At 57.6% G+C, this 26,101-nt stretch overlaps 1 protein-coding gene across 4 annotated transcripts; it reads left to right on the top strand.

Moving 5' to 3' along the window:
* Nucleotides 1-993: 993 nt before the first annotated feature.
* SRL (sarcalumenin) lies at nt 994-25,284 on the top strand. Of its 4 annotated transcripts, none has more exons than XM_085075054.1 (8): nt 1,033-1,137; nt 8,550-9,539; nt 11,113-11,208; nt 12,122-12,217; nt 15,394-15,429; nt 19,988-20,104; nt 20,806-21,039; nt 21,612-25,284. In XM_085075054.1, the coding sequence occupies exons 1-8, from the start codon at nt 1,077-1,079 to the stop codon at nt 22,421-22,423; spliced, it is 2,442 nt and encodes an 813-aa protein (XP_084931180.1). In that variant the 5' UTR covers nt 1,033-1,076; the 3' UTR covers nt 22,424-25,284. The 4 variants fall into 4 exon arrangements, with proteins under 4 accessions (XP_084931182.1, XP_084931180.1, XP_084931179.1 ...); XM_085075053.1 differs by having other exon boundaries at nt 11,110-11,208; XM_085075055.1 differs by lacking the exon at nt 15,394-15,429 and having other exon boundaries at nt 11,110-11,208.
* The last annotated feature ends 817 nt before the right edge of the window (nt 25,285-26,101 follow it).

The following is a 26,101-nucleotide window of genomic DNA, read 5'->3' as shown; positions in this document are numbered from 1 at the left end:
CATGGTTTTTGGGGGGAAACCACCCCTCTCTCTCCGCATAGAGCACCCACCTCTCAGCATCCTCCCCTGGCCATGGGTCTCTCCCACTGCCCATCCACGCCGTGGCCATCCGTGGTGTCCAGCCAAAGGGTGGCTCCTGCCTGCTCCCAGCCACCACCCCCTGCTCCCCCGCAATGCCCCCTTTCCCTCTCCCCCACCTCCGGTTCAGGGGCTCCCCCTGCTCCCACACTTGGGGAACTATTTCCCTCCTAGTTTGGCCCCTTCCCTGAGAAACAGGTGGATCACAGACCACCCCCAAAAGTGCCTCCTGCAGCGATGGAGCCCAGGTGCTATTCTGCCAGGGCAGGCTTTGGGGACTGCTGGGTGGCTGTTCCCTGTCACCACCAGGAGTTGGTGACACCGTGCCTCTGGCTGTGGGAGAGGAATCAGTGCCCTGTGCCACGCTGCCAGTGCAGTGGCAGTGGGGACACCTTCAGGGCAGAAGGAACATGTCCTGTTTCCTTCCTTTGCCCGGAGTTGGTGACCTGTGGTGGCTTGAGGGGACAGCAACTCAGCCCAGGCCGAGGTGCTTAAGGACATCCACCTTTGGGGACAGATGGGGACACCACAGTGCCGTGATGCTCAGCTCTCCCTGTCCACAAAATCCTGCTCCAGCCCAAAAGGAGCTGCAGGAGCTCAGGCAGCCCAAGGAACCCCACTGCCCCACAGCAGCAGGATTCTGGGGTGAGGACAGTGTCCACAACGGATACAGAGTCCTGCAGGAATTTATTCGAGTAAAGGTAGAGGCACCCATTTCTCCTACCACTGGGATGGGGACTGTGACCCCACATGAGCAGTGCCAGCCCGGGCACTCCATGCCAGGAGGTGTCCCGTGCCATCACATCCCTGACACGAGCCATTCCCAGCGCTGCCGCTGTGTCCCATCCCTGTCCCTGTCCCCGTGCCCAGGGCCCCTGGGAGCGGAAGAGCGGCGACGGCAGCATCTGTGCGGGCAGCTGCCTGCCCTGCCTGCCCTGCCCCGCGCCGCCGCCGTATAAATAGAGGCAGCGAGCGGCAGGGAGCTCCTGGCAGCCACCATGAAGGGCCTCAACCTGCTCTGCTGCTGCGTGGCCTCGCTCCTGCTCCTCGGCACCGCAGGTACGGCCACACGCCGGGCTGGGGGCTCCCGGGGACCGGGGACACTCCGGGGGGCTGCGGGTGCCCGTGGGGCTGTGGCTGCTGGCAGGGCTGTGGGGTCCTCACGGGGCTGGGGGTGCCCTTGGGGCTGTGGGGACTCCACGGGACTTGTGAGTGCTCCTGGGGCTGTAGGTGCCCAGGCTTTTGGGATCCCCGTGGGGCTGTAGGTGCTCTTGGGGCTGTGGGAACCCCACGAGGCTGTCAGGTCCCCACGGGGCTGTAGGTCCCCACAGGGCTGTCGGTGCCTGCAGGACTAAGGGGGTCTCCAGCGGGCTGCAGGTGCCTATGGGGCTGTGGGTTCCTACAGGGCTGTGGGGACCCCAAGAGGCTGTGGGATCCCTATAGGGCTGCGTGTCACCACAGGTGCCTGTGGGGTTGTGGGGACCCCACAGGGCTGCAGGTGCCCATGAGGCTGCGGATGTCTGTGGGGCAGTAGGTGCCTATGGGGCTTTGAGCCCCCAGAGGGCTGGGGGTGCCTGTGGGGCTGTGAGCACCTTTGGGACTCTTGGTGCCTGTAGGGCTGCAGGTACCTGTGGGTCTGCGGGTACTCATGGGGCTGGGGGTGCTTTTGGGGCTGGGAGTGTCTGTGGGAGCTCTGCAGGGTTGCAGGTAGAATTTTGGGTGCCTATGGGATTGAGAGTGCTGGAGAGGCTCTGGGGTGCCCATTGAGCCCAGCCCTGAAGCAGGACCGGGTGCCAGGGGTACAGCGGTCCAGGCTCCCTAGCAGCTTTTCCAGGGCTGCAGAGTCACCCCAAAATGTGCAGGGAAACGTGTTGGGGGGCTGTGGACGGGAGGGGCTGGCGGGAGGTGCAGTCTGGGGTCCCTCTTACGGAGTCAGGACGGGCGCAGGGGCCGTGCTGCCGCTGACATGCCCGGAGCAAGTGTCACCTGTGGCTGCCGTGGTGCCTCGATTTTGGACTGTGGGATCTTGGGGGGTGGGCTGCCAGGGCGCCGGGGATCTCTGAGGACCCCGGATCCCCTTGCCCGGCCTGTCGCCTCCCCCGCTCAGCGCCCCGCTGCCCGGCCGGGTGTCCCCGGGGCGGCGCGGCGGGGCGGCATCGCTGGTACCCTTGCTTGCCCTTGAGTTAATTTGGGCTGGTTCTCTGCCTGGCCGAACTCCGGGCGGCCGCGCGGCCGGGAGAGGGGCGGCTAAGTATGGAAACAGCCGTGTAAGGGGACACTGTGCCCCCCCGGCCGCTGCCCCCCCGCCCCGCGCCGCCGCGGCCCCGCGCGGGCACCCGCAGCTGCCGCCTGCCAGCGCCCGGCACCCCCGGCCCCGCCGAGTTTTGGCCTTTTAAGGGCATCTTGGGCCATTCTCGGGAATGAATGGGTTTGGGGGCCGGCGACACACCCCGACAGAGGTGGGGTGACCTCCATGGGGCCGTGGGTCCGGCCCGTGGATGGGGGTTGGAAAGGTGTTCTATGGGCACAGCTGGTGGCTGGTGCTGTTCCAAGAGGGGCTGGTGGCCTTGTGGGACATCAGAGGATTGTCACCATGGTGGGTGACCACCAGGCCAGGTCTTGATTTTGCTGAGGCTGTCATGGCAGAGCACTGGGATCCCCATCTCAGAGGAGGCTCCGGTGCCAGGAGGCACATGGGGGTCCTGCAGCCCCAGGACCAGCTCCGAGGGGTCCCCAAAGTTCCCACCAGTTTATTGAGGGTATTTCTGTAACCTAGGTTTCAAAAAAAGCTCTTAGCAGGGGCACTGCTCTAAGCACAGCAGTCACCTGCCCATGCTTCTGCTCCTCAGGGACCAGTGGGATTTGCAGGATGAGTTTTGGTTTTCCTTTGGCACTAAGCTGAGCTCTAAGCCTCAGCTCTTTTGGGGTGCAGGAAGTGGCTTGGAGGCTGTGTTTTTTCCATTTTTGGGACATGGCTCCCCACTCAACCCCTGTTGATGCCTGTGGGGCTGTGGGGATCCCACGGGACTGTGGAGCTGCAGGTGCCCATGGGAAGAGAAGGGGGTAGAGAAGCAGGGACTTCATTGAAACATCATGGCAAGGGTGCGGTCCTCGGGGTTTAGTGGCACCTGGGACAGCCAGGACTCTGCCACCATTCCCAGAGGTCAGGGGTGGGAATTGCCCTTCTCCTGCACTCTCACAGCTCCAGCCAAAGCTCATGGCACACGTGGCCAGAGCTGGCACAGACCCCTCCTGGTGACAGCAAGTGTGAGTGACTCATCCTGGAAGGTGTCACCTCAGGATGAACTCCATCACCATGTCCTCATGGTGTCTTGGGGTGTTTCCCATCACCCAGGATGTGTCACCTTGGAATGTGTCACTTTAGAGTGGGCTCCACCTCCCAGGTCAGAACACTTTGGGAGTGGGATTGTGACACTTGTGTGGGCTCAGGGTCCACAGCACCCATGGGGACCCTTCCCTCTGACCATCCCAGGCCAATGTCCCCCATGGTGACCAGCCTCCCCAGAGGTGGGGACCCCTGTGTCCCAGTAACTCCTCACTGGACTCTCTCCACCCTCCAGCACTGGCACAGCCACAGGCACCACTGCCATTGGGTGTGTGTGACACAAGGGGCTCAGGGTGCTTCAGGAACCCACAGATCTTGGGTGCTTGTGCATGTGCATCCCTGTCACACCCCTGCTCCCTCACCCTAAGGAGATCCTGGTCCCTGGGCATGCTCTATCTCATTCCCAAGCTGTTGGCTGGGCAAAGCAAGGCAGATGCTGGGCAGGTTGGCTGTGCTGTGACACCCTCTCCATCAGGCATCCTTGTCCTCGTGGGTAGGTGACATCCAGCTGGGCAGGAAGGCCAGGACACCTCACTTGTGCATGGTCCTGGTGGCAGAGGGGCACCAGCAGGTCTCTGAGGGATGGCACCAGGCTGGGAGGGCCGTGCCATGCCCAGGGACAACACTTGCCACCTTCCCACCATGTCCCACTCGCCGAGCTGGTGAAACCCCAGCCTGGCCATTGGTTGAGGGTGACCAGATTGCTTCTGGAATTGCCTATTCCCTGGGCACTGCAGGAATAGCAGGAGCCCCGGGGCTGTGCAGGACTCCACTGAGCTATTTCCAGCCCACAGGGTCATTTCCCTTGTAAGTGACAGCTGGAGGGAGCCATGAGCTCCTGTGCTGGTGGGGGCTGCAGGAGGGGCAGGGGAAGCTCCAGCTGGGCACTCTGAACCAGGATGGGGTGCTGGCAGTGGCAGCATGGCCCCATTGCCAGCTGGGCACATGGCTTGATCCTTGGGGTCACACTATGGAAAAGGGCTCGGAGCTGTGTGACCCTGTCCCTGTGCTGGGGTCCCCAGTGCCACCAGGTCATCTCCCAGGGCTGGGTACCCCTGCTTGGCATGGCCAGGAAGTGTCTGCCCCGACTTTCCCATGGATTTGAGGACCTTGTGGGACATCAGAATCCAGGCTGGCAAGTGCAAGGGGTGACTGGGTGACCAGGAATGCTTGGGATGACCCAAGAAGGGATGGGGAGCCAGGAAGTCTCATCCTGAATGGACAGGGGATGTCCCTCAGGGGACATCCCTGGGGTTGGTGAAGCATCCCATGGCTGGAGGCCAGAGGACAGGAATAGTGGGACCTCTGGAAGAAGGGGCTCTTCCAGCCCCAGCCATGCCACAGCCCATCCTTTGGGTCCCCCACCATTCCCCCAAGCTGTAAGGGACACCGCAGGGAGATGTTCCCTGATGTACAGTGTGACATATGCCTGTTCCAAAGTACCTGATGTTTCCTGGCTGGCTGCTCACTGATGGACCCAGGTCTCCTCTGCCAGGAAGCAGGAGGTGCTTCATCTCCCACCTTCCTCATCTTCGTGTCTTCTGCAAGTCAGGGGTTCAGGGATCCTTACAGATCTGTAGGGTGGGGAGACAGTGGAAGAAACACCCTGCAGCAGTGATTGTTTTCATCTCTATTTAGAAAGCTCCAAGCCTGGTTTTAATCCCTCTGGTAGATCCTGATGAGGTTTCTTTACCATTTAATAATAAAAATATCATATGGTCCTATCCAACCATTTGTAGAAATCAAATAACTTCATAACTTTTTTTAACTAAACCTAGAATCTTCTCTACAAGTGAGGTCAAGTTAGTTTGACAGAGGTGTTTCCTAGACCTCCCTCTGCATTGAAAACCAGGACTCTATTTGCTTTATGCTGGAGTTTTGGGATCATGAAGCCCCTGGGACGTGATCATGTGTCTGGGCATCCTGGGTTTTGGGGTGCACGAGGGAGAGAAACCCCATCCTCAGCCCCATCCTTGTGCTTGGGCTGCCTGTGGGACACTTTCCTCTGAAGGTGTCAGCCTGGTTGACTCCAAACCACATCTGGAGCTGGGCTCCAACCTGCTCTGAGTTCTGGGCTGGCAGGGCCACGAGCTGGAGGAACACTGGGGGGATGGCCCTGAGTGGACACCATGGGGACCCCACAGAGCCTGGAGGGTGGGGACATCACCATGAAATGGGGTCTCCCAGGAAAGGAGGGGTCTGCATCGGGTCCGGCTGGAAAATCCCGGGAATCCCCTCACGGCTTTTTTGTGTCCATTTTCCATGAGGTTTCAAAGGGCTTTGCCAGAATAAAGGCAGGGTTGGCTGTTTGGGATACAAGCTCTGGCCAAGACCCCCCTGGAGGACACGAGGAGCACAGGACTTGCAGGAGCCAGTGGATAATACCCCCAGGGAAGCAGGGATTGGGATCTGGGCAGGGGAAGGGGGCGTGTGAAAAGCCATCCCCGCAGCCCTGCCATCGCCGGCCCCACGCTCAGAGCTCCGATTTCTGCTGGAGGGGGAGAGTGTCCCTCCAGAGCCACCTGTGCCCATCTGTCCCTTCTCACCGTCCTCCTGGAGGACCCGTTTTGCCGTCAGATCGTTGTCGTTCTGTTCGTCCCTGTGCAGGGATGGAGGGGGCACCGTGATGTTCAGCCATGCCCCTCCTTCCCGCACAGGCTGCTCCTGGGTGCAAACCAACCACGGCATTCTGTGGCGCCCAGAATCGCGCCGTGGGCTCTCCATCCCCGCTGTCACCACCTGGGAAAAGGTCCCGTGGCAGCTGATAAAAGTCCCAGCACGAGGTAGGGGTGGCAGGGGCAGTGCAAGCCAGGGACCCGCAGGGAGGTCAAGTCCCCGAGGTGAAAAGGGCGAGGTCTCCTCTCCGATGAGACCCATCTGCTTGGCACAATGCAAGGTGTGAACACGGGGAGCCCCGGTGTCACTTTACACCGTGGCCGTCCCCTCCCGGAGCCCACGGGGGCCCCCAGGGGCGGACGTCACCCTCGGCTGTCGGCGGGGCGAGGGGCTGTGGCCAGCGGCCGAAGGGGCGGGGGCTTCAGCGGGGCTGCTCCTCCCGATCCCCCGTACAGTTGCCGTGCCGTATTTTTAGCCTCCGAAGGGTGTTAAGCCCGTAACCTTCGGCCCATTTTGTGCTCATCGGTCGGCCATGTGCAGGTCAGCACAATTCGCCATGGATAGGGAGACCATGTAGGGGAAACAGGGAGAAGGAGGTGGAGAGGGGACAGGGACTTTGTGTAAGACCCTTGAAGGTCACAGGAAATAAAGCCCGTGACAGGCACACCAGCAGGGTCATCCCCATGAGAGCGCCTGGGGGATATTTCCCTCTTTCCACGAGGGATGGCTCGTGGTGGGTACTGGCGTTGCTGTTGTACCTGGCCATAGTGGCTGATGGCCTCTCTGGGTCAGAGGGGACACACAGACCCCAGACAAAGCCTTCAGGACTCGCAGGGTCTCCTCTGCCTGGTCCTGCCCTTCTCCTCTACTTTGGCTGTCACTCATCTCCCAGCCCTCCAGGTCACCAGCTATTTTGGAGCCAAACTGAGAATATCCCTGTTCCCATCAGCTGAAGGGACCCTCCATGGACCCAGGCAGGTTCCCAGGCCACCAGGGCCAGGCACGGGCAGGTTGGCCCCTAGCCACTCAGGGCTTTGCAGGTCAAATGTAGATATTCCCCTTCAAGCGGCTCCTGTGAGGTCCCAGAGGTTCCACGGGAAGGTGACCTGAAGGGCAGGGGTGGGAGAAAAGAGGGTGGGAATTGCCCACTACTACTTCCCTCCATCTGGGAGCTGAATTGGGAGCCCAGAGGCACCTGTGAGCCGTGTGCCAGCAGGGGACAGGGAGGTCAGCGAGGGCAGAGCAAGGGTGACCTGTGCATCCGGTTCGGGCAGGGTGTGGGGCCATGGCAGCGGCTGCAGCTCTGCTGTGCCAGGGAGCTGAGAGCCACCGGGAACGAGGGCAGGCTGGGGGGCAGCCTGTCCTTCCCAATGCCCGCTGCTGGCATGGCACAAACCTCCCAGCACGACCTGATCCCGGCTCACAGCCGTGGCACCATAGTGATACACCCACCCACCCGGCATCCCCAGGCACAGCAAACTAGGCTGAGGGGTCTGGGGCTGGCACTGTGCTGACCCCAGCCCAGCCCCTCCTGTGCCAAGCCCAGCGAGCTCCAGCTTTGCCAGGGTCCAGCTGGACACAGCCCTGTGGCTCCCACACAGACACAGAGCACGAGCCGGGGCAGAGGGCTGGCCATGCCCAGCACTGCCCACTCTCCTCCCGCAGCCTGGGTGGAGGTGGCCTTTTTTTCCTGCTTGGCATCTGCTTGCCAGCTGGAGTACAAAGGAATTATTTTCCTCTGAAACGCTCCCCTGGCATGAGACGTTTGGGGGGATTATTTAGACTAGCAGCAACTGTTTGTAACGGAGACCGTATAGCCATGATCTTTTATTTTTGGCACCCGCTGACTGATGTTAAATTGCAGTTGGAGCCTATGGAAAATACGGATGGATTCTCCTGGGCCACAGAACACACTCATTGTGTCCCCAGCAGCCGCACGGCGCGGCACATGCTTTCCTAGTGAAGGGACACTCGCAATAAATAGCTCCTGAGCCCTGTGGCCAGGGTCAGGCCCTGCCTGTGGAAGGCAAGACCCCATGCTGGGCAGCCTCTCATGCCAGAAAGCCCCTTCCTCCTCCTCTCCCCCTCACCCCACCACCCACCATGGCTGGTGTGATGGCCTCTTGAGTCAGGGCTGGGGAAGGACTCTTTTAACCTGCCAAGTGTCCACAACCCCTCAAAAATTCCTATTTTTACTCCTTTCCCCATTTTTAGGGCAGCTTTGCCGCCTTGGTTGTTGCTTTGGGGTGGGCAGCAACCCCAGTGCCAGGCAGCCTTGGCTGGTGGAGCCATAGAGCCCCTTGCCAGCTTTGCTTTGCCCCGACAAACACATCTTTGCACCCCACTTCTTGCAACAGGGACAGAAAATTGAGCTGGAGCTGCAGAAGGCTTAGGGAAGAGTTTAACCCTCTTGGTACCAGGCACGACTCATCCCTCAGGGCCCTGGCGGGTGTCCTGGTGGCCGCGCGGCAGCGCGGGTGGGACTGACCGAGCTGTTCTCATCGTTTAGAGCCGCGCACCCCCAGCACGGGCCGTGGTGATGGTGCTGCTGAGAGCCCCCTGCCAGCCACGGAGCCCAGGCTGGAAGAGAAGGAGGCTGATGGCAGCCCTGAGGAGGAGCAAGATAGTGGCACTGCTAACACCTCCATGCCCAGTGCCACCGAGGAGGAATGTGGAGAGGGGGAGGAAGAGCCAGTGGATGGCCTGAGCGGGAGCCTGGGGCCAAGGGACAGCCGGACAGAGGAGACCAGCAAGGAGCAGGGCCAGGAAGAACAGAGCTCAGGGGAGGATTCCAGGGCAGCTCATCATGGAGGGAACTATGGGTCTGGCACACAAGATGACATCCATGCCTGGGAGGATGAGGAGCCTGGCATGGAGAAAGGAGGCTCTGAGGAGGAAGGGCAGCCTGGGGAAGAGCAAACAGAGGAGCCAAGAGCAGCATCTGCTCCTGAGGGAGAGGAGGAAAGGGATGAGCAGAACTCAGAAGAAGATGATGAGCATGGAGAGTCTGAGGAAGGTAAACATGGGGAGTCTGAGGAAGATGGAGGCAAGGAAGAGTCTGAGGAGGAGGAGGACGAGGAGGAGGGAGAGTCTGAGGAAGATGGTGATGAACCAGAGGATGAAGCCGAAGAGAGTGACAAGAAAGCAGCTGGCACTTCCAACAAAAAGAGGCACAGCAAACCAGCAGCTGCCAGCACAGGAGAAGCCAGGGATGGCCCTGCCAGCTGCCATCAACCACCCTGTGGGGACACAGCAGAAGACCCGCCAGCAGTAGTGGAAGATCCACCAGCAGCAGAAGATCCTCCAGCAGTGGAAGACCCACCAGCAATGGAGGACCCACCAACAGCAGTGGAAGACCCTCCAGCAGCAGAAGACCCCCCTGCAGTGGCAGAAACCCCCCAAGCAGCCGCAGACCCCCCTGCAGAGAAGCCCTCATTGGCAGAAACAGAGGTCCCCAGCACTCCCCCAGCTGCTGCTGAGCCCCGGCACAGGCAGATAGGTTGGAGTATTTTCTTGTGGGTGTGCTGTAACAGCGAGAGTGACCTCCCATCAACCCAGCGGAGCTGAGCTTGGCACGTTAAACCTTGCCTAGTGCATGGCCCTCTCCTAACGCTTTGTGCTTCCCTTCCTGCCCCTAACTGTGCTCAGCCGTGGGCAGCAAGGCCACAGCAGGACGCCTGTCATGCAAGCACTCAGCACAGCGGTGCCAAAATTGGCTGATGTTCCCCTCGCTCCACTCTAAGTCCATGATTGCTCCTCAGGGATGTGGACATGGATAAAACTTTTAACCTTCAGGCCCCTTTCAGCACTCATAGATCTCTTAGAGACTCTTTATCCACCGCCTGCAGAGTCCTCCAGGCCCTTGGCTTGTGCAGGGGCAGGATGCTCCCAGGATGGTGGGGCTCCTCTCCACCAGTTCTTGGCTGGTAGGAAAGGTGTGAAGAGCTAATCCAGGCCAATGAGCTGCTGATGCACCAGCCCTGCTCGATCAGTGAAAGGCTAACTAAGGGAAAGGGACACCCCCCACCATGATTTCCTAGAAATATTTGTAGACTTTGGCCCACAGGTTGGGCAGTGATCTTTGGACCCAGATTAGTATTTTTGTTGTTTCCATCTGTAACATCCCAGCTCAAAAAGCCTCACATTTTTCCCAAAAGGCAAACCCAGTTTGGTCTCTGTGGCTTTACTTGGCAAGTCAAAAGGTCTCCCTCAGCCCAACACTCAGTAGATGCTCAACACAGTCTCAGGACTTAGTGGTGCCCTTGCTTGACCCTGGTGTCCCCAGACCTGTCCCCAAACACCTGCTAAAGTCCAACCTCTTATCAAAAAGCTCTTGGAGGCTCCTGTTGTGCCAGCACCTCCATGGCAAGGACACCTCTGTCTCCCTGTTTTGGGAACTCCGGGGTGCCTTCCCCAGTGGAGGCAGCTGCCTCATGCTCCCCATGCCAAGTATGGAGCTGTGAGGGACAGGCATTGTGCAGAGGACTGCAGGGGGATATGGGGGCAGAGGTGGGAGAACTGGGAAGGAACAGCCCCACTGGCAAAGGTGGGGCAGCCAGGATGGGTAAGGCTGGCCTGTCCCCCAAGAGCCAGAGCCAGCCCCAGCCTTGGCACTCGTATCTCCAGCTCACCGTGTCGTTTTTTGGGGGAGTGGGCAGACAGAGAGGCGGCAGCACAAAGCCTGCACTCGAAGCTGAGCCCCACGGAGCCGCAGCTGCCGGGGGAAGCGCCGGGGCCCCGTTGGGCAGCAGCTGCCGCGTGTGCTCGCGCTACATCCCAGCCTCGGGAGCCCCTTCCAGGCACGTCCTTCGCATTCCCCACGAGCAGCCTGCCCCTCCTCGGAGCCAAGCAGTTGCCCGTGACGTGATGCTTCCCCCAGCAGCCACAGCCCTGGCAGCCTCCAGGGGCCTGTGCAAAAGGGAAAGCACGGGGCATGCCAAGGGGCATGGCGTGTCCGCAGGCTCAGAGTGTGTGTGCTCCCCATGCCCTCTCCCTGGCAATCGCTTGTGTGAGCTCCTGTGTGCGTTTGCCCCTCCAGCAGTAACAAGTCTCCTTGCTTTCTCCTCCAGAAGAGGTTGAAGATGCCAGCGAGCCGACCAAGCGTGACCGGTCCCACTTGGAGAACACCCTCAAGCTGAACGAGGAAAAACCTGCCGATGATGTCTCAGGTGAGGGGGCCTTGCATGCCCTCCACGAAGAGCATGCACAGGATTTTCCTTCCCTTGTGTTTGGATTTTAACCTTGCTTTTTGTAGGTCTAGGAATGCCAGATCTTCAATAACAGCCCTTTGGCTGCAACTGGGTTAATGTATTTTAGGTATTTTAAAGACAGCCCCAAGGGCATCCAAGAATTAGGAGGGTAGAGAGGCTGGAAGATGCAGATGGTGAATCAGGCACATCCCTGCTCAAAGAAACCTGGAGCAACTTGTAACAAACGGTTAGGATTTTTATTCCAGTTATATGTTGGGTTTTGCTGCTCTAAGGTTTGCTTCTGCTGGCCTTGTAGGCAGTTTGGGCTGGAAAGGCAGTGATAAGTGATACTGTGGAAAAACCTCCTCCTTTTTTCTAGCAAGCAGTTCTGGGGCCATGCCAAGGGGCCTTGGTACCATGGTGGAGGGCTTTTTGGGGTTGTGGGTGTTGAGTGCTAAACAGCACTTAGGAAGGATGCTCCTTTCATCAGCTGCTGGGAGCAGATGGGGACAGTGGCCAGTGGGAAACATTACCAGGGGAGAGGCATCAAAATCCCAGAACAGCTTGGGTTGGGAGAGATGGTGAAGACCATCTCATCCCACCCATGTGCCATGAGCAGGATATCTTCCACTATCCCAGGTTGCTCCAAGCCCTGTCCAACCTGGCCTTGGACACTTCCAGGGATCCAGGGCAGCCACAGCCCCTCTGGGCAAAATGTGTGACTGGGATCACTTTGGCCAAGATTTCAGCTGTAAGCCAAATGCCTTGATCCATGGCTGGGCCACCCTCAAGACCTGCAGGGAATGTCCCTCCTCCAGGGAATACCCCCAGGAGGGGCTCAGCCAAGGTGGTGAGGCTTGCCTCTCACCTGCTCCCATGCTTTGCCCTCCAGGAGTATTGCAGCGGCTGAGGAAGATCTACCACTCCTCCATCAAGCCCCTGGAACACTCCTACAGATACAACGAGCTGAGGCAGCACGAGATCACAGGTAATGCCACAGGCACTGGGGTGTCCAGCACCACCAGGTCCTCGGGATGCAGATAACAGCGCAGAGAGCAGATCATGGAAAGCCTTGGATAATGTGTCTTCCTTTGCGGCTTCTCAAGGAGTCCATGAACACACTGGGCTTAGAGGCCATGCCCTAGTGAACCCAGCAGCAGGAATTCCTGCCTCTGCCTCAGCCCATCTGCTGTCAGAGCCATCTGTGTGGGCTGAGCATTGAGCCCTGCCGGCCTCGGGTCCCCCACCTGCTCAACATCAATGTCCTGTACCTCTGCCAAGCAGAGATCATGGCCCAGTGAAACAGGCTTGGCAAGGAAGCTCAGGACCTCTCAGGGCTGGGGATGAGCTTCCTGGGGGTGGCTGGAGCTGGCATCCTTCCTGCTGGGTACAGGACACAGCCATATGGGCAGGGTATTCCTCAAGCTCCACAGCCTTCACTCATCCTGAGAGTTGGAGTTTCCAGCCCTTGGCAATCTCAGGCACGCTGGATGGGGTGAGCAGGTCTCTGTGGCTCCCGGCATGGCGTGGGCTGAGCCATGCCACACACATGTCCTTCCAGAAGAGGAAAGTGCAGCCCTGTCCCAAGATGCTCACAGGCTACAAGAAATTCTTGTGACGCAGGAAACACAAGCAGCCTCATTTTCCAAGCATAGATGGCTCATACCCAAGCCTGACTTCCCTGTTCACTTGGGTAATTCTCCTCTGAGCACCCATTCAAGCATGGGAGCCAGGGCCAGATGTCTCCTGAGCATCCAGGGGATGCTGGAGTCCTTGCTGACAGTGTCCCAGGGCTTCATGCTCATGTCAGCCTCTTGCCAAGGTTCTGATATTGTCTTCTTTGTCCTGCACTCTGCCTGCCTCGCCAGGTGTCCAGGCCCACACCTCCTGAAGCCACTCTCTCCCTCCTGGTGAGGCAGGACCGGAATACAACCTCTCCACAGATCTTTTACAGCTGGCCTTGCTCCACCAGCTCCACACTCAGCCGGGCAACCTACTGGGACACATCCCCTTAGAGCAGAACTCCTGCTTTTCAGGCATTCCCACTGTGACTCCAAAGTCTGGGTCAGGCATTCCAAAAGCAGGCTTGGACGTCTTGCTACCCAGCCAGGCCATCTCCAGTGTAGAGCTAGTTGGGAGCACAGGGAAGTTACCCTGTGGGAGGTAACTGAGGGTCACAACAACATTCTGACTGTCACTCCATGGCTACTGGCCTGTCCCCTGGCAACACCCCAACCTTCTCTCCAAGCTGCTCTGGTCTGTGTTGATGATGTTTGCTGTCAACTCAACTTGGGACATAGTTTAGGAGGATGTTTGGGTTTACAGGGGCAGCTGGTGGGCTCTGACCTCCACTTTGCTGTTCACAGCTAGAGGATGCAGCCCTCAGCCTCAGTTCTCAGCCCTCAGGTCATCCCACCCTACCCTTAATCCACCCACGCCCAAGCAGCCATCTCCCTGCTTCCTCTTTGGGGGGAAACAAGTGTTTAAGTGTTTCCCAGGCTCCTGCTGGCTTCAGCCCTCTCAGCTCCTGAGGAAACCCTCATGTTTTCCCAGCCCATCTCAAACCCAGCTCCTGAGCAGGACTCAACTTGGACAGCAGGTCCTGGTGTTCCTCCCAGCCTCAGCTCAACACCCCAGGTCAGGTGCCAGCACACCCCACTGTGTCCCACAGGACATCCTCATGGTGCTGTAACCCTGGAGCTGGTGATCTACGGTCCCCTCCTGGCCCTCAGGGAAGGGCACAGTGATGCTGCACTGCCTCCAGTCCTTGTCTCAGCTGTGAGACACCCTGGCCATGCTCTGCTCCAAAATAGTTCTATGGACACCAAACTCTTTGAAGGATCTCTGACAGCCCAGCCATACCCTGGCACACAGAACCTCATCTAGAAACCTACAGCTCAGCAGTTTGCCTTTCATACCCACAGATCCAGCTTTTCCCAGTCCCTTATTAGCAGTGTAATCAGAGAAACCTGCACATTAATTACAGGGTTGGCCCAGGGAACCCTCTTGACCTTGGAGGGCAGGTGAGGACACAGTGGAGCTCAGGAAGCCTTCTCAGCACTTCCCCTGCACAGTGCCCCTGTTCCAAGCAGGTTCATTCCACCCGTGGTGTCCCTACAGACTGGGAGGTGTCCCCAGTTCCCCCCTGTGACCCCTCTCCATGGTGGGAGGAGGCTGGAGGGCATAGAGCTGCCGGCTCAGCTGGCTGTGAGGAGCGGGACAGCTGGGAGAGCTTTGGGGCAGGCCTGTCATGGAATATGTGTGACCTTTGGAGGTGTAAGCCAATATAGAGGGGTGCCGTGGCAAGCACCCTGGCCCCTCCATTATGTGGCAGCCTTCCATTTTGTCTCCCTTCCCATCGGCTCCCTTCACTGCAGTGTAATCCAAGGAGTTCCTCTGCTCCCCACAACATGTGAAAACTCCCGTGGAGTTGAATGTCAGCTGTCCTGCGGGAGCTGTGGCTGTCACCATCAATTCTGACTTGTCAGGGTGCATCTCAGAAAGCTCCCACACACCCTCTGCTTAAGCCTGGCAGATGCCATTTCCTTCTCCCTGCCTGCCACCCTCCCGCCTCTCTGCTCTGCCATCCCACGTGGATGCAGACATGCTCTGGCTGGGTCCAACTCTGTGCTTGGAGGGACTATCCCCAGCTGAAGGTGAGGGATTCTCCCAGTCCAGCCATGGGAAGCTTGCTGTGAGGTCACGCCAGGTTGTGGTGCATGCTGGTGACCCTAATTACTGATACATGCTAATTAGCAGGTGTCCCTGTGCAGGAAATGACCTCCCAGATGCCATCACCAGCCACAGGGGCTGGGTCCAGGTGACCCCACCACTGGGGTTGTCAGGACAATTGCTGGGTTGGTGGCTGTCTAACCCTGGCTTGTTGGGCTCTGTGTGCTCGATGGGTGATGCCAGGGAAGGCAACAACCCCGCAGAGCAGGGGTTGAGGTGCAGGGCACCCCGAGCCACATTCCCACCGCGCAGGGCAGACAGGGGTTCAGTGCTTGTCCTGGGAGCCGCAGGTCGCTCCCAGGCTGTAACTCCTTGTCTCCCGCTGGGAATGTGGCTGTCAGTTCCCTCCTTGTCCTGGGCCACACCCAGGCTGTCGCATCCTTCCTTGGACTCACGGTTCCTTTTCTCTCTCCCCGTGTCCCTCGCTAACAGCTTACCCCGGACGCACCCTGGGCTCCTCGGCCACAGGTTGGTATCACCGCCTGCTCCCTGCATGCTGCCGGCGCTGCCTGCGCTCTGCGCTGCCCTCTGGCTTTCCCGGGCGCTGTCCCAGCACAGCCGCGCTTCCCAGGCACTGAGCAGCCCCGTTACCTGCCATCCCCACAAGGACAGTGCCCCCAGACTGACTCTGTGCGTCCCGGCAGCCCATCCTTCCTGCAATCCCCGCCTCGCCAAGGCTCTGACACCTTTCCCTCTTGGTTTATGCCCGAGAGGCAGCATATTCCTCTAAGCAGTGTTCAAAGGCATTTCTGGTAGTCCTATGGGAGCAGCTAAGGGAGCTAGGGGGGGCTCAGTCTGGAGAAAAGGGGCTCGTGGGGCACCCTGTCACTCTCAACTCTCTGATGAGAGGGTGGAGCCAGGTGGAGGTCGGGAACAAGTGACAGGACAGGAACAAATGGCCTCAAGTTTCACCTGAGGAAGTTTGGATTGGATATCGGGAAAATTTCTTCAGAGAAAGGTTGTCAGGCCCTGCCACAGCTGGTAAGGTCAGTGGTGGGGTCCCCAGCCTTGGGGGAATTTAAAAGCCATGTGGACATGGCACCTGGGGACATGGGTTAGTGGTGGCCTTGGTAGTGCTGGGGGAGCATGTAGAATTGGTGATGTTTGAGGGCTTTCCCAACCTAAACAATTCCATGACTGTAGGTGTTGGACCTGTACGTTGATCTCTCACCCACGGCATGAACTGGAGGAGCCCAGCTGATAGCCCATCCTACAGAGGAGACCTCTTCCCACCCTTCACTCTCCTACATGCAGAAACTTTCCTGAATGTCCACCCTTGATCCCACAGCAGCTGTCCCAGTAACATGGGCTGGCCCCTGCCCAGCAGCCTCATCCCCCTCAGAAGCCCGAACTGGCTCCTCTCCCTGCCTATCCTGCTCAGGGTGTGCTGCCAGGTCCTCCCAGAGGATCAGGAGATGGGAGACAGTCCAAGAAATGCCAGCCAACACCCAGCCCTTCCCCTAGGCCCGGTGCTCAGCCACAGGAACAATGTTCCTGCAGGGAAATCCCATCTTCTGTCCCTCCTGTCCTGCCCCACGGCCACGCTGCCAGACACTGCCAAACCAGGCTCCTTTGAACACAGCCACAGCAGAGCCCTACTGGTGCCTGGAGAGCCCTGGCTCCCTGCAGTGCCAGTGTGCCAGCAGTGGGGAGGGCTGAGGGTATTTATAGCATATTCCGATAGCTGTCTTATCTCATCTTGGGTTCAGGCGCTCGCACACGTGCTGCTGGGGTGGGTGCAGGCATGCGGGGGGCACACGGGGGAGGCACAGGCCATCTGCAGCCATGTGGGCTCATCCCTCTGTCTGTGGGCACACGTGTTGTGAGGATACTCATGGATTTGGAAGCTTTGGGAGTGAGGCAGCCAGCCCTCCAAGGGCTGCTGGATCTGTGCCATGGGTACGTGGCTGGTGCTGCTTGTGGCAAAGGGGTGGGACGGCAGTGTGGGTGATGCTGGGAGTCTCCCCAGGTGTTCCAACCTTCCTGTGTGGCTTGAGGACAGAGAAGACCTTGGTGCCCCTGACTCAGCTGGAACCAGGAGAAGAAGAAGGTTTTGCCAGGTCCTCTGCTTTGCCCAACATACTCGGAACAGACTTGCACTTGGGGGAGAGGCCACACCGGGCATGTCTGCTGGGCTTGAGGACAAGGGGGGACAAAGCCCTGCCAAAGATTAGTCATAGAGTCATGGAGTGATTTGGGTTGGAAAGGACCTTAAAGCTCATCCAGTTCCACCCCTTGCCATAGGCAGGGACACCTTCCACTATCCCAGGTTGCTCCAAGGACACGGGAATGGCCTTGGGCACTTCCAGAGATGGGGCAGCCACAGCTTCTCTTGGCAACCTCTGCAAGGACCTCACCACCCTCACCGGGAAGAATCTCTCTCTAAATCCCATCTAATCCTGCCCTCTCAGTGCGAGGCCATTCCTGTGTCCTGTTACTCCAGATCCTTATCCAAAGTCCCTCTCCAGCTCTCTTGGGTCTCCTTTAGTCACTGGAAGGGGCTCTAAGTTCTCCCTAGAACCATCTCTTTTCCACCCCAGAGCAGCAGTGCTTCCAACCAAGGGCAGCATGGCATTGCCACATGGAAAAACCTCCCAGAAAGCTAATGCTCTAGGAAAGAAAACTACTTGGACATCCAAACTGCTCCTATGCCCAGAGCTGAGCAGCCCAAGCAGACCCAGGCTCTGCAAGAGGGCTGAGCTTGTTTGAGCTTGAGCTGGGAGCAAGCAGCCACAGGGTGGCTGGAGAGAGCCGCTGTGAGGGAGCTGCCGCCATCCCTGCCCGGCCGCCGGCGAGCTCCAGCTCTTTTCCTCTGTCCGGACCATCAAGGTGACCCAAACTGCTGCTGACAGGCATGCCACGGGGACATAGCAGGGACAGATGCCAGGCCAGCACCCTCTAGGGCGGGAGATACTCTCTCTCTCCCAGCCTCTGGGCAGCAGTAGGAGAATTCATACATGGTCTCACATCCTTGGAGCTGCTGTGCTTCCTGCAGAGCTGCAAGTGCCTGGCACTGCCCACACAGCCCATGGGGGAGGTAGATAGGGGCTCGAGGGGCTGTGAGTGACCAGGCAGAGGGGGTTGCCCACATCACTGCCCACCTTGGCTCCGTGGGGGAGAGGAGGGGACATGCAGCAGGGCTGGAGCTCACAGGTGCCCACATTCACACAACCACACCTGGCCAGGGATGTGTTATGAAAGAGCACAAGAGGACCCACCCCAAACCTCTGGCACAACATCACAGGGATAATGGTAATAATAACAACCATCCGTAACCTAATTAAAGCTGGCAAGAGAGCAGAGCAGCGGCGACAGAGCGGCAGAGGAATGATTAATAATGAGAGTCCAAGGTTTCAACACTTGTTTTGGTCCCATGTGAGAAGACAAGGCTGGATTCCTGCAGCTGCCAGGCAGGGAGTGGGGTGCAGGAAGAAACATCCATCCTCTGCTTCGGAGGTGCTGCCCTGCTTGGGGAAGGAGGGCTGAGCTGCATGGATGCAGCACTGCCCCACTGAGAGATGTCCCCAGCCCATTCCCTTCCCCAGAGGTGTCATGGTGACCTTGTGATGGGCAGATGCAGCAGGAGGAGGCTGGAATGCTGTCCCCAGCCCCTGCTCCCATGGCCAGATGGGTTCAGTGTGGAGCTGCCATACAGTGCTCTCTGACACCTTTGGGGCAGGAGCTCAGCACTATGGGGGCTTTGTGGCTTCCCCCACCTTGGTGATGGATCCCTGGCTTGTTGGAAAGCTGCTGACTCCTGCGTGGGTGGCAACCATGGAGCACCAGGGACACAGCTACCTCAGGGAAAATAGCTGTGCCTTAGGCATGGGGGTGAAGAGAAGGTGCCGAGAGCAGCACAGTATGCTCAGGGTGTCTCCTTGCCTTGGGCCATGGGAGAAGGCTCAGCTCCAGCTGAGACAGCAGCTCCCAGCTCCTCTGGTGTCATCCATCCCTGGGCTGAACTCCTGCTGGCAACAACGGGATGCACCCTCTCCCACCCTGAGCATTGCATGGGGTTGGTTTCCACCAATGGGAACTCATCCAGTTTCTTCCATTCTTGTCCTGTTTTGGGCTCAAGCTGACTCGCCAGCTCCCATGTGTCCTGGGAACAGCTTGAGGGCTGGCACAGGCCCTGGTCTCCTCTGGCTCCACTGGCTGCCTACCTGGTGTCCTGGGGGCTGGGGTGTGGGCAGACGCTGATTGCATGAGTCCTGTTTGAGCAGGGATTGCTCCTGGGGGCACTGGCTGTGTGTATCCAGGGATCTCTGTGCTCCTGGACTGATGGCACGGCACGGGGACAGGTCACCACCCTCACGGAGAAAACTGTGTGACTTGAGGAATGCAGAATGGCGATTGCAGTTCACTCTCCTCCTGCCTTTCCCCAAGCCCAAAGCGGGTCTGTTTGCCTTCCCCCACCCAGCTGGAGCCTCACACCCAGCTCACACCCAGGCAGTGACCTCCTGCTCTGCCAGAGGGTAGGGAAGCAAGGCCCGGGGGTAGGTCCCTGCGAGGGCATGGTGGAAAGGCTTGCAGGCAGCTGGCACGATGCTCGCACCGCGCTTACCAAGCCCTGCGCCACAGCGCTGCTCTCGAATCCACAGCAGCTCCCTCTGCACGAGGCGTCGGCATGGCCTCCTCCTTGGCACGGCCCGTGCTTTGCGGCGGCTGCCTCCAAACAACACCCCCACCCAGCAGCCAGCCCCAAATTCACCCCGGCTAAACCACAACCAAACCGAGACAAGGCTTGAAAGACCTTCCAGTTCTCCGTAGTCTAAGAAGGGCTAAAGCTCGGAGAAGGTCGGGCAGCGAGGTAGGCTCTGCCGCAGAGCACGGGGCTGTCCCGCTCCCGCGGCCGGCGGGGCGCTGCCTTGGCTGGCGAATGGCTGGTGGCCCCCGAAGGGTGGCTGTTTCCCCGGCAGCATCACCGCGCCGCTCAGATGGGATGCTCGTTACAGCGGGGAGTTAATCGCACGGCGGCGACGGCTATTGTTCCTTCACTTCCTCTTGTTATTTCCCCTCTCCGCAGATGGGGAGATCACTTCCAAGCCTATGGTGCTATTCCTGGGACCGTGGAGCGTCGGCAAATCGTCCATGATAAACTACCTCCTGGGGCTGGACAACACTCCATATCAGCTCTACACAGGTACCACAGTCACTGCCTTGCCAAGGGGGTGCTGGCACCTGCATTTCCACATCCATGCAGTCAGCAATTCCCAGCTGCATGTCTTCAATCCCTCGTTACAGCAGGGATGTTGAGATCTGCTCTGTGCCCCCTGGCTGGGGTGCCATATGCAAGGAGAGGTTCCCCATAACAGCCTGTCTACCCTTCCAGGAGTTGAGGAGAGTGTCTCTCCCTCAATATCCTCATTCTGCAGCGCAGGTCTCACAGCACCCAATCTCAACCCAGAGAGCAGCAGTCATGTCACAGAGTCAACTCACCTTTCTCTTCTCCCCATCCCTCTTCATGTGCAGCCAGCTAATTCACCCTCCCAGGAGAAAAGCGATTCCCCTTCCCTCCTCCCTGCTCCCATGGATGTCATCTCACAGCTGAGGGCAGATGTCCATGGCCAGCTTAGCAGTGTGGTAATGAGGGCTCCCAGGAGATGGTTCTCCAGGACACCTTGTACAGGCAGGCCACTTTTAGAGCAACCAGTCCCCACGGAAAACAGCTCCACTGGCATTTTCCCAAGACGTTTGGGCAGGAATTTCATGCTTCTTGCTTTGCCCCTGCATCTTTTGAGAAGCGCATGATGCTCCCAATGCTCCCAGTCTCAGGCCAGCCCTGTTGTGTCCATAGCCTGGTCTGGATTTCACGCCTCTGCTGCTCCTCTCATTGCTGTGCAGGAGCTGAACCCACCACCTCTGAGTTCACTGTCATCATGCATGGCCCCAAGCTGAAGACCATCGAGGGTATCGTGATGGCTGCTGACAGCGCCCGCTCCTTCTCGCCCCTGGAGAAGTTTGGGCAGAACTTCTTGGAGAAGCTGATAGGGATTGAGGTGCCCCACAAACTGCTGGAGCGAGTCACCTTCGTGGATACGCCAGGCATCATCGAAAACCGCAAGCAGCAAGAAAGAGGTAGGGGTTCACTGGGTTCATCTAAGGGACCCCAGGAAAGATGCCGTGATGATCTGAGGGGACAAAGGTGGCTGAAGCATGATGGAGAAGAGTCCTGACACAGCTCAGGGCAGTGGTGAAGTCACCATCCCTTCGGGGGATTTAAAAGATGTGTGGATGTGGCACTTGGGGACATGGTTTACTGGTGGCCATGGCAGTGCTGGGGAAATGGTTGGACTCAATGATCTTAGAGGACACTTCCAACCATAATGATTCTCTGATCCTGTGATTTGATATCTGCTCACAGGAAGAGCAGGAACCTGTGGCCAGCATCAGGGAGGAGGAAGGTCTGGAGATGAGGGTGCGAGAGACAGGCAGTCACAGGCCTAGACACCCAGGGATGGCTTTTCATTCCAAGAAGCTCCAAAGTGTTTTTAGCATGTGAGAAAGAGGTGCTAGGCTATAGGGGAAGTCCGCTGTGCCTCACATCCTGTGCAACCCAAATGGGGATTGAGGCACAGCAGGCTTGGTTTATCAATCCCTTGCTGAAGGGACTCATCCTGCATTGGATTTCCCTCTTTCTTCTCCTCAAGGTTACCCATTCAACGATGTGTGCCAGTGGTTCATTGACAGAGCTGATCTCATCTTCGTTGTCTTTGACCCCACGAAGCTGGATGTGGGCTTGGAGCTGGAGATGTTGTTTCGCCAGCTGAAGGGCCGTGAGTCTCAGATCCGAATCATCCTGAACAAAGCCGACAGCCTGGCTACCCAGGAGCTGATGAGAGTCTATGGTGCCTTGTTCTGGAGCCTGGCTCCTCTCATCAATGTCACAGAGCCGCCCAGGGTGTATGTTAGCTCCTTCTGGCCCCATGACTACCACCCAGAAACCCACAGAGACCTGTTCCTCAAAGAAGAGATATCACTCCTGGAAGATCTCAACCAGGTGATTGAGAACAGGATGGAAAACAAGATCGCCTTCATCCGCCAGCACGCCATCCGGGTGCGCATCCACGCCCTCCTGGTCGATCGCTATCTACAGACCTACAAAGACAAAATGACCTTCTTTAGTGATGGAGAACTGGTGTTCAGGGACATTGTGGAAGATCCTGACAAGTTCTATATCTTTAAATCCATTCTGGCAAAGACCAATGTCAGCAAATTTGACCTCCCCAACCGCGAGGCTTACAAGGACTTCTTTGGCATCAACCCCATCACTAGTTTTAAGCTGCTGTCTCAGCAGTGTTCCTACATGGGAGGGTGTTTCCTAGAGAAGATCGAGAAGGCCATCACCCGCGAGCTTCCTGATCTCTTGGGAAGCCTCGGCTTGGGGAAGAAGCCCAATGTCCTCTCCTGTGACATCACTGGCTGTGGTGAAACCCCAAAGAATCGCTACAGGAAGCCCTAAGGTGATCCACAACCCAACCGTCCATGCGTTCCTACTGGTGAATGAGCTTATGTCTTATCTGTCCAAGAAGCCGTGGTTTGTTAACCCTTTGAGTGCCGCGCTGGCAAAGGCTACCGTACGATGAGGACTTTGAGTCATTGACATCGATGGCAGGGGAAGATGGGTGGGCATAAGAAAGAGAATAAAAACTGTGAATTCCTGACATTTTATCTTTGTTCTTTCGAGTAGAAGGCAATGTTTAAGCTGTAACTATGAGCAATGCACGGGCAGGACTGCAGCTGCTTTTCCACTGGTGCCAAGAGTGCATGAAGAGGAATGTCAGCCTCTGCATCCCCAAAGCCATGAGGGAGCAAGAACAAGGGCACGGCGTGAGAGCACAGGGGAGAGCAGTGACACACTAACCCAGGCATCACTGGAAGCACTGGTCGAGGAAAGAGAGGCTGTTGTTTTCAGGCAGAAAGCTGCTACAAATCTCAGCAAATATTGATTTTGTTTTTCTTTCCAAGACTTCTAGGTCACCTGGTGAGTTCTGCTTTCTGTTAACAGCTCAGTTGATCTTCTGCAGCCTTCATGTGGGTGTTTGACTTAAGAAGGAGTGTTTGCAGGGGCATTTGTAACTCCAGACAGGCAGCTGTGATGGGATTTGCAAGTCCATGTCAGAGGAAGAAATGGGATGGAAAGGAGCAGCCAGCACTGGCTGAGCTGTGCTGGAGGAGAAGGAGGGCCAGCACTCCAAATCAGATGGTCCTGGTCCCACAAGGAGATGTGAGCAGGGTTTCCTTCCCTGGACCAGCACAGAAGAAGGCACTTCATGCTTCGTGTGTCATTAACTTCAAAACCCACGCTGGCAAGTCTTGTCTGTGGACCAGCAGGGCTCCAAGGGTGAGGGTTTTGCAGTTTGCCTTTTTTCAAGTCCATGTTGCTCTTTTCTCAGTCAGCCCTCCATGTTTCCCCATCCTGTGGAGGGAGGCAGGAAGAGGGGTCATTGGCTGTGAAGTTAAAAAGGTCACATCCCTTCTGCCTACCTGCTGATCTGTCCTCCCCAGGACAGTCCAGGCAGGTTTCTGGGGCCTACTTTCCAAAGTCCTCCCATTTTAGCCATTTGTTGGCTTGTCTCTGAGCATCGGTGCTCAGTCCTGAAGGAGTATTGCTTTGGAAGCACCTGAGCAGGGTGAGGTCCCCCATGGACAGATGACCTTGAAACCTGGCCCTCAGGGAGAACATGACTGTCTGCCAACCAGGAGACAGATGCTGTCCTGGATGGAGACTGGCACCTTCAAGCCCACCAAGGACCTGCTGAAAGTCCTTTGTCCTTCCTCCTGCCAAACACCCACAGTGAGTGCTGCTCTCCAGGAAACCTCTGAAGAAAAGGGACTTATTTTGACAGAAGCAAGAGGACATGGAGGTGCTCACTGAGGCAAGAAAAAGGCAAAAGGAATGAAAGAGGAAAAGAGAAAGCAGGGAATGGGAGGCTGGGTTGTGATGGGGAGGGTGTGAAGGGCAGTGCCTCATGTCTCCATGTGTGCAACAGGACGTGAGCTATGGCAGGAGGCCTGGGAGAGCTCCACATCCCCTAGGCACTGCAAAGAAGAGGTTCCCTTGAGTCCAGGTGAGTTTGGGGGAATGCTGCCCCAGGGACTTGAATGTTCCTGGCCTCTGCTTCAAGGTAGGACTTTACATTTGAGCTAATGAAGCCGAGACCCAAATCTACATTCAAGCATGCTGCAGGGCGTGGCTCAGGAAGAGGGATTTTGCCTGCAGTGCAGAGAAAGCAGAGGTGCAAGGGAAGACAAGCATTGTCAGAGAGAGAAGCAACCACAGCAGTCTGGAGAGAAGGGATGTACTTGTGAGTACTGTGAGGTCTCAAACCTGCCCCAGTGCTGCTGTCCTCCCACTGCCAGTCCTTCTTTCTTGTCCATGATCCTGTTGCTCATCAGTTTTCCTCTCCATCTCTTGTTCACTCTCCTCCGTCGTCGGGCTGGTCTGCATGGTTTTTTAAGAGCTAATGGAATAGAAACACCAACAGAAACAGGCTGATGTTGTCACTGTTTTTGCTGTCACACCGTGTGTCACTGTCACGGAAAGCAAAGGCCTTTAAACATTTCTATTTGCAAGCACTTGTATTTGTGATTTGTATCACACCATCTCTTTCCTTGTTCCTCTGTCCCTCTAAAGCCCGTGGGGAACCTAGGGAAATGCCCCTGTCCCACAAGGAGTATTGACCTTGTTACTCTGCTCTCAGGCCGCTCCCATTGTTCTGCTCATCCTTTCTCTGGCTTCCTTTTATTTTGCTTTATTTTCCAGCCTTCATTGCCTCCTCTCCTCCCTTCCTCTTCCCTGTAGCACTTGCACGCCCTGTGCAAAGCCCTGGTGCCCGTGTCCTGGATGGGACTCCCCTGTGACAGCCAAACCCCTTCTGCCCCTGATATGGTTCATTTGGGTTCTCTTTCCAAAGCCATGGCATTGGTGGTCTGTTCCGTGCTCCCTGTGACACTCACTGACCCAGCTCCATGCTGGCTCAGGGAGATGCCACCACTGAGATGCCTCCTCTCTCATGGATCCAAGTGGCTGTCACTCCCAAGAGGATTGCAGTTCCTCTGTGTCCCAGTTCTTACTGAGCTTTCCTAGAAAACATCTGGGAATCTGGGAATGGAAAAATGGGGAGCAGGGAGACATTTTCATTCTGCTGAGAAACCCCAACCCCACCCAGCATTTGGGGGTTGAACATCTTGCCCAAGAGCTTTGTGGGAGGGAGGGAGCTGGGACACAGGCCTGTAGATGCCCATGATTGTGTGCATTGGGATAAAACTGTCAACTTGAACATCAGCCTGTCTAATAAAACCTGGTATTTTCCAAACACACTCCCTGGAGACACTTGTTTTGTTTCTCCTGCTGGTGTAGGAAAGAGTGCCAGAACTGGGGTAGCTGAGGGGGTGCAGCTGCAGGGAGCAAGGCAGGAATTCCCATCTCCTTCCCTGCACCCCAGCCTCATCCCCGTCCCTTGCACGGGACCTGCCGGCCATGCCTGGGTCATTTGTCTGCTTTTCCAACCTGTCTCCCTGTGCCATAGGCCCGACAGGCAAAGTGAACCCCAATTGCTTTGCTTTGTACCTCAGCGCAGAGCGATCCTCCCTGGTGGGATCCCTGCTCCTGCCTGCCTCAGCAGACACTGTCTGGGCACCATGACAGAAGGCGGGGTTCAGGGATCATGGAGAAGAACCTGGACTTGGGAATCACAGCAGAGGGCAGGAGGTTGGGTATCATGGAGCAAGGCAGGGATTTGAGGAGCGTGGAGTGGGGGGGGATTGGTCCATGACCATGGAGGAGAAGAGGGGGGTTGGGATCCCAGCAGAGGGCATGGGGTCAGGGACCATGGAGGAGTGAAGGGGGTTTGTCCTCCTCCATGGAGGAGAACAGTGGGTTGGGACCACAGAGAAGGACTGAGATTTGGGGACCACGGAGGAAGACAGGCTGGGGGACCACAGTCAACAGCAGGGGCTCTCAGCAACCACCCAGAGAGGGGCGGATGGACGCATCCTCCCACCGGCAACTGGGGCTCATGCAAACTGCTCATTATAACCCTATTCCTGGCCTGTCTGTCTGTCTTTCTTTCCAACTATCTGTCTCACTCACTAATCAAAGAAGATTGTTCCAAGAAAGCTGGAAGAAGAGAAGGAA

The sequence above is a fragment of the Lichenostomus cassidix genome, chromosome 14 (assembly GCF_008360975.1).
Source record: "Lichenostomus cassidix isolate B80296 chromosome 14, HeHo_3.0, whole genome shotgun sequence".
NCBI classification, from domain to species: domain Eukaryota; kingdom Metazoa; phylum Chordata; class Aves; order Passeriformes; family Meliphagidae; genus Lichenostomus; species Lichenostomus cassidix.
The sequence above is the reverse complement of the archived record's forward strand: the minus strand, read 5'-3'. Positions and strand labels throughout refer to the sequence as shown.

Coding starts and splice junctions, on each gene's coding strand:
- SRL (XM_085075053.1), top strand. CDS start 1,077: ATGAAGGGCCTCAACCTGCTCTGCTGCTGCGTGGCCTCGCTCCTGCTC. Junction 9,540..11,109: donor GCCCCGGCACAGGCAGATAG/GTTGGAGTATTT, acceptor TTTCTCCTCCAG/AAGAGGTTGAAGATGCCAGC. Junction 20,105..20,805: donor TCCATATCAGCTCTACACAG/GTACCACAGTCA, acceptor ATTGCTGTGCAG/GAGCTGAACCCACCACCTCT.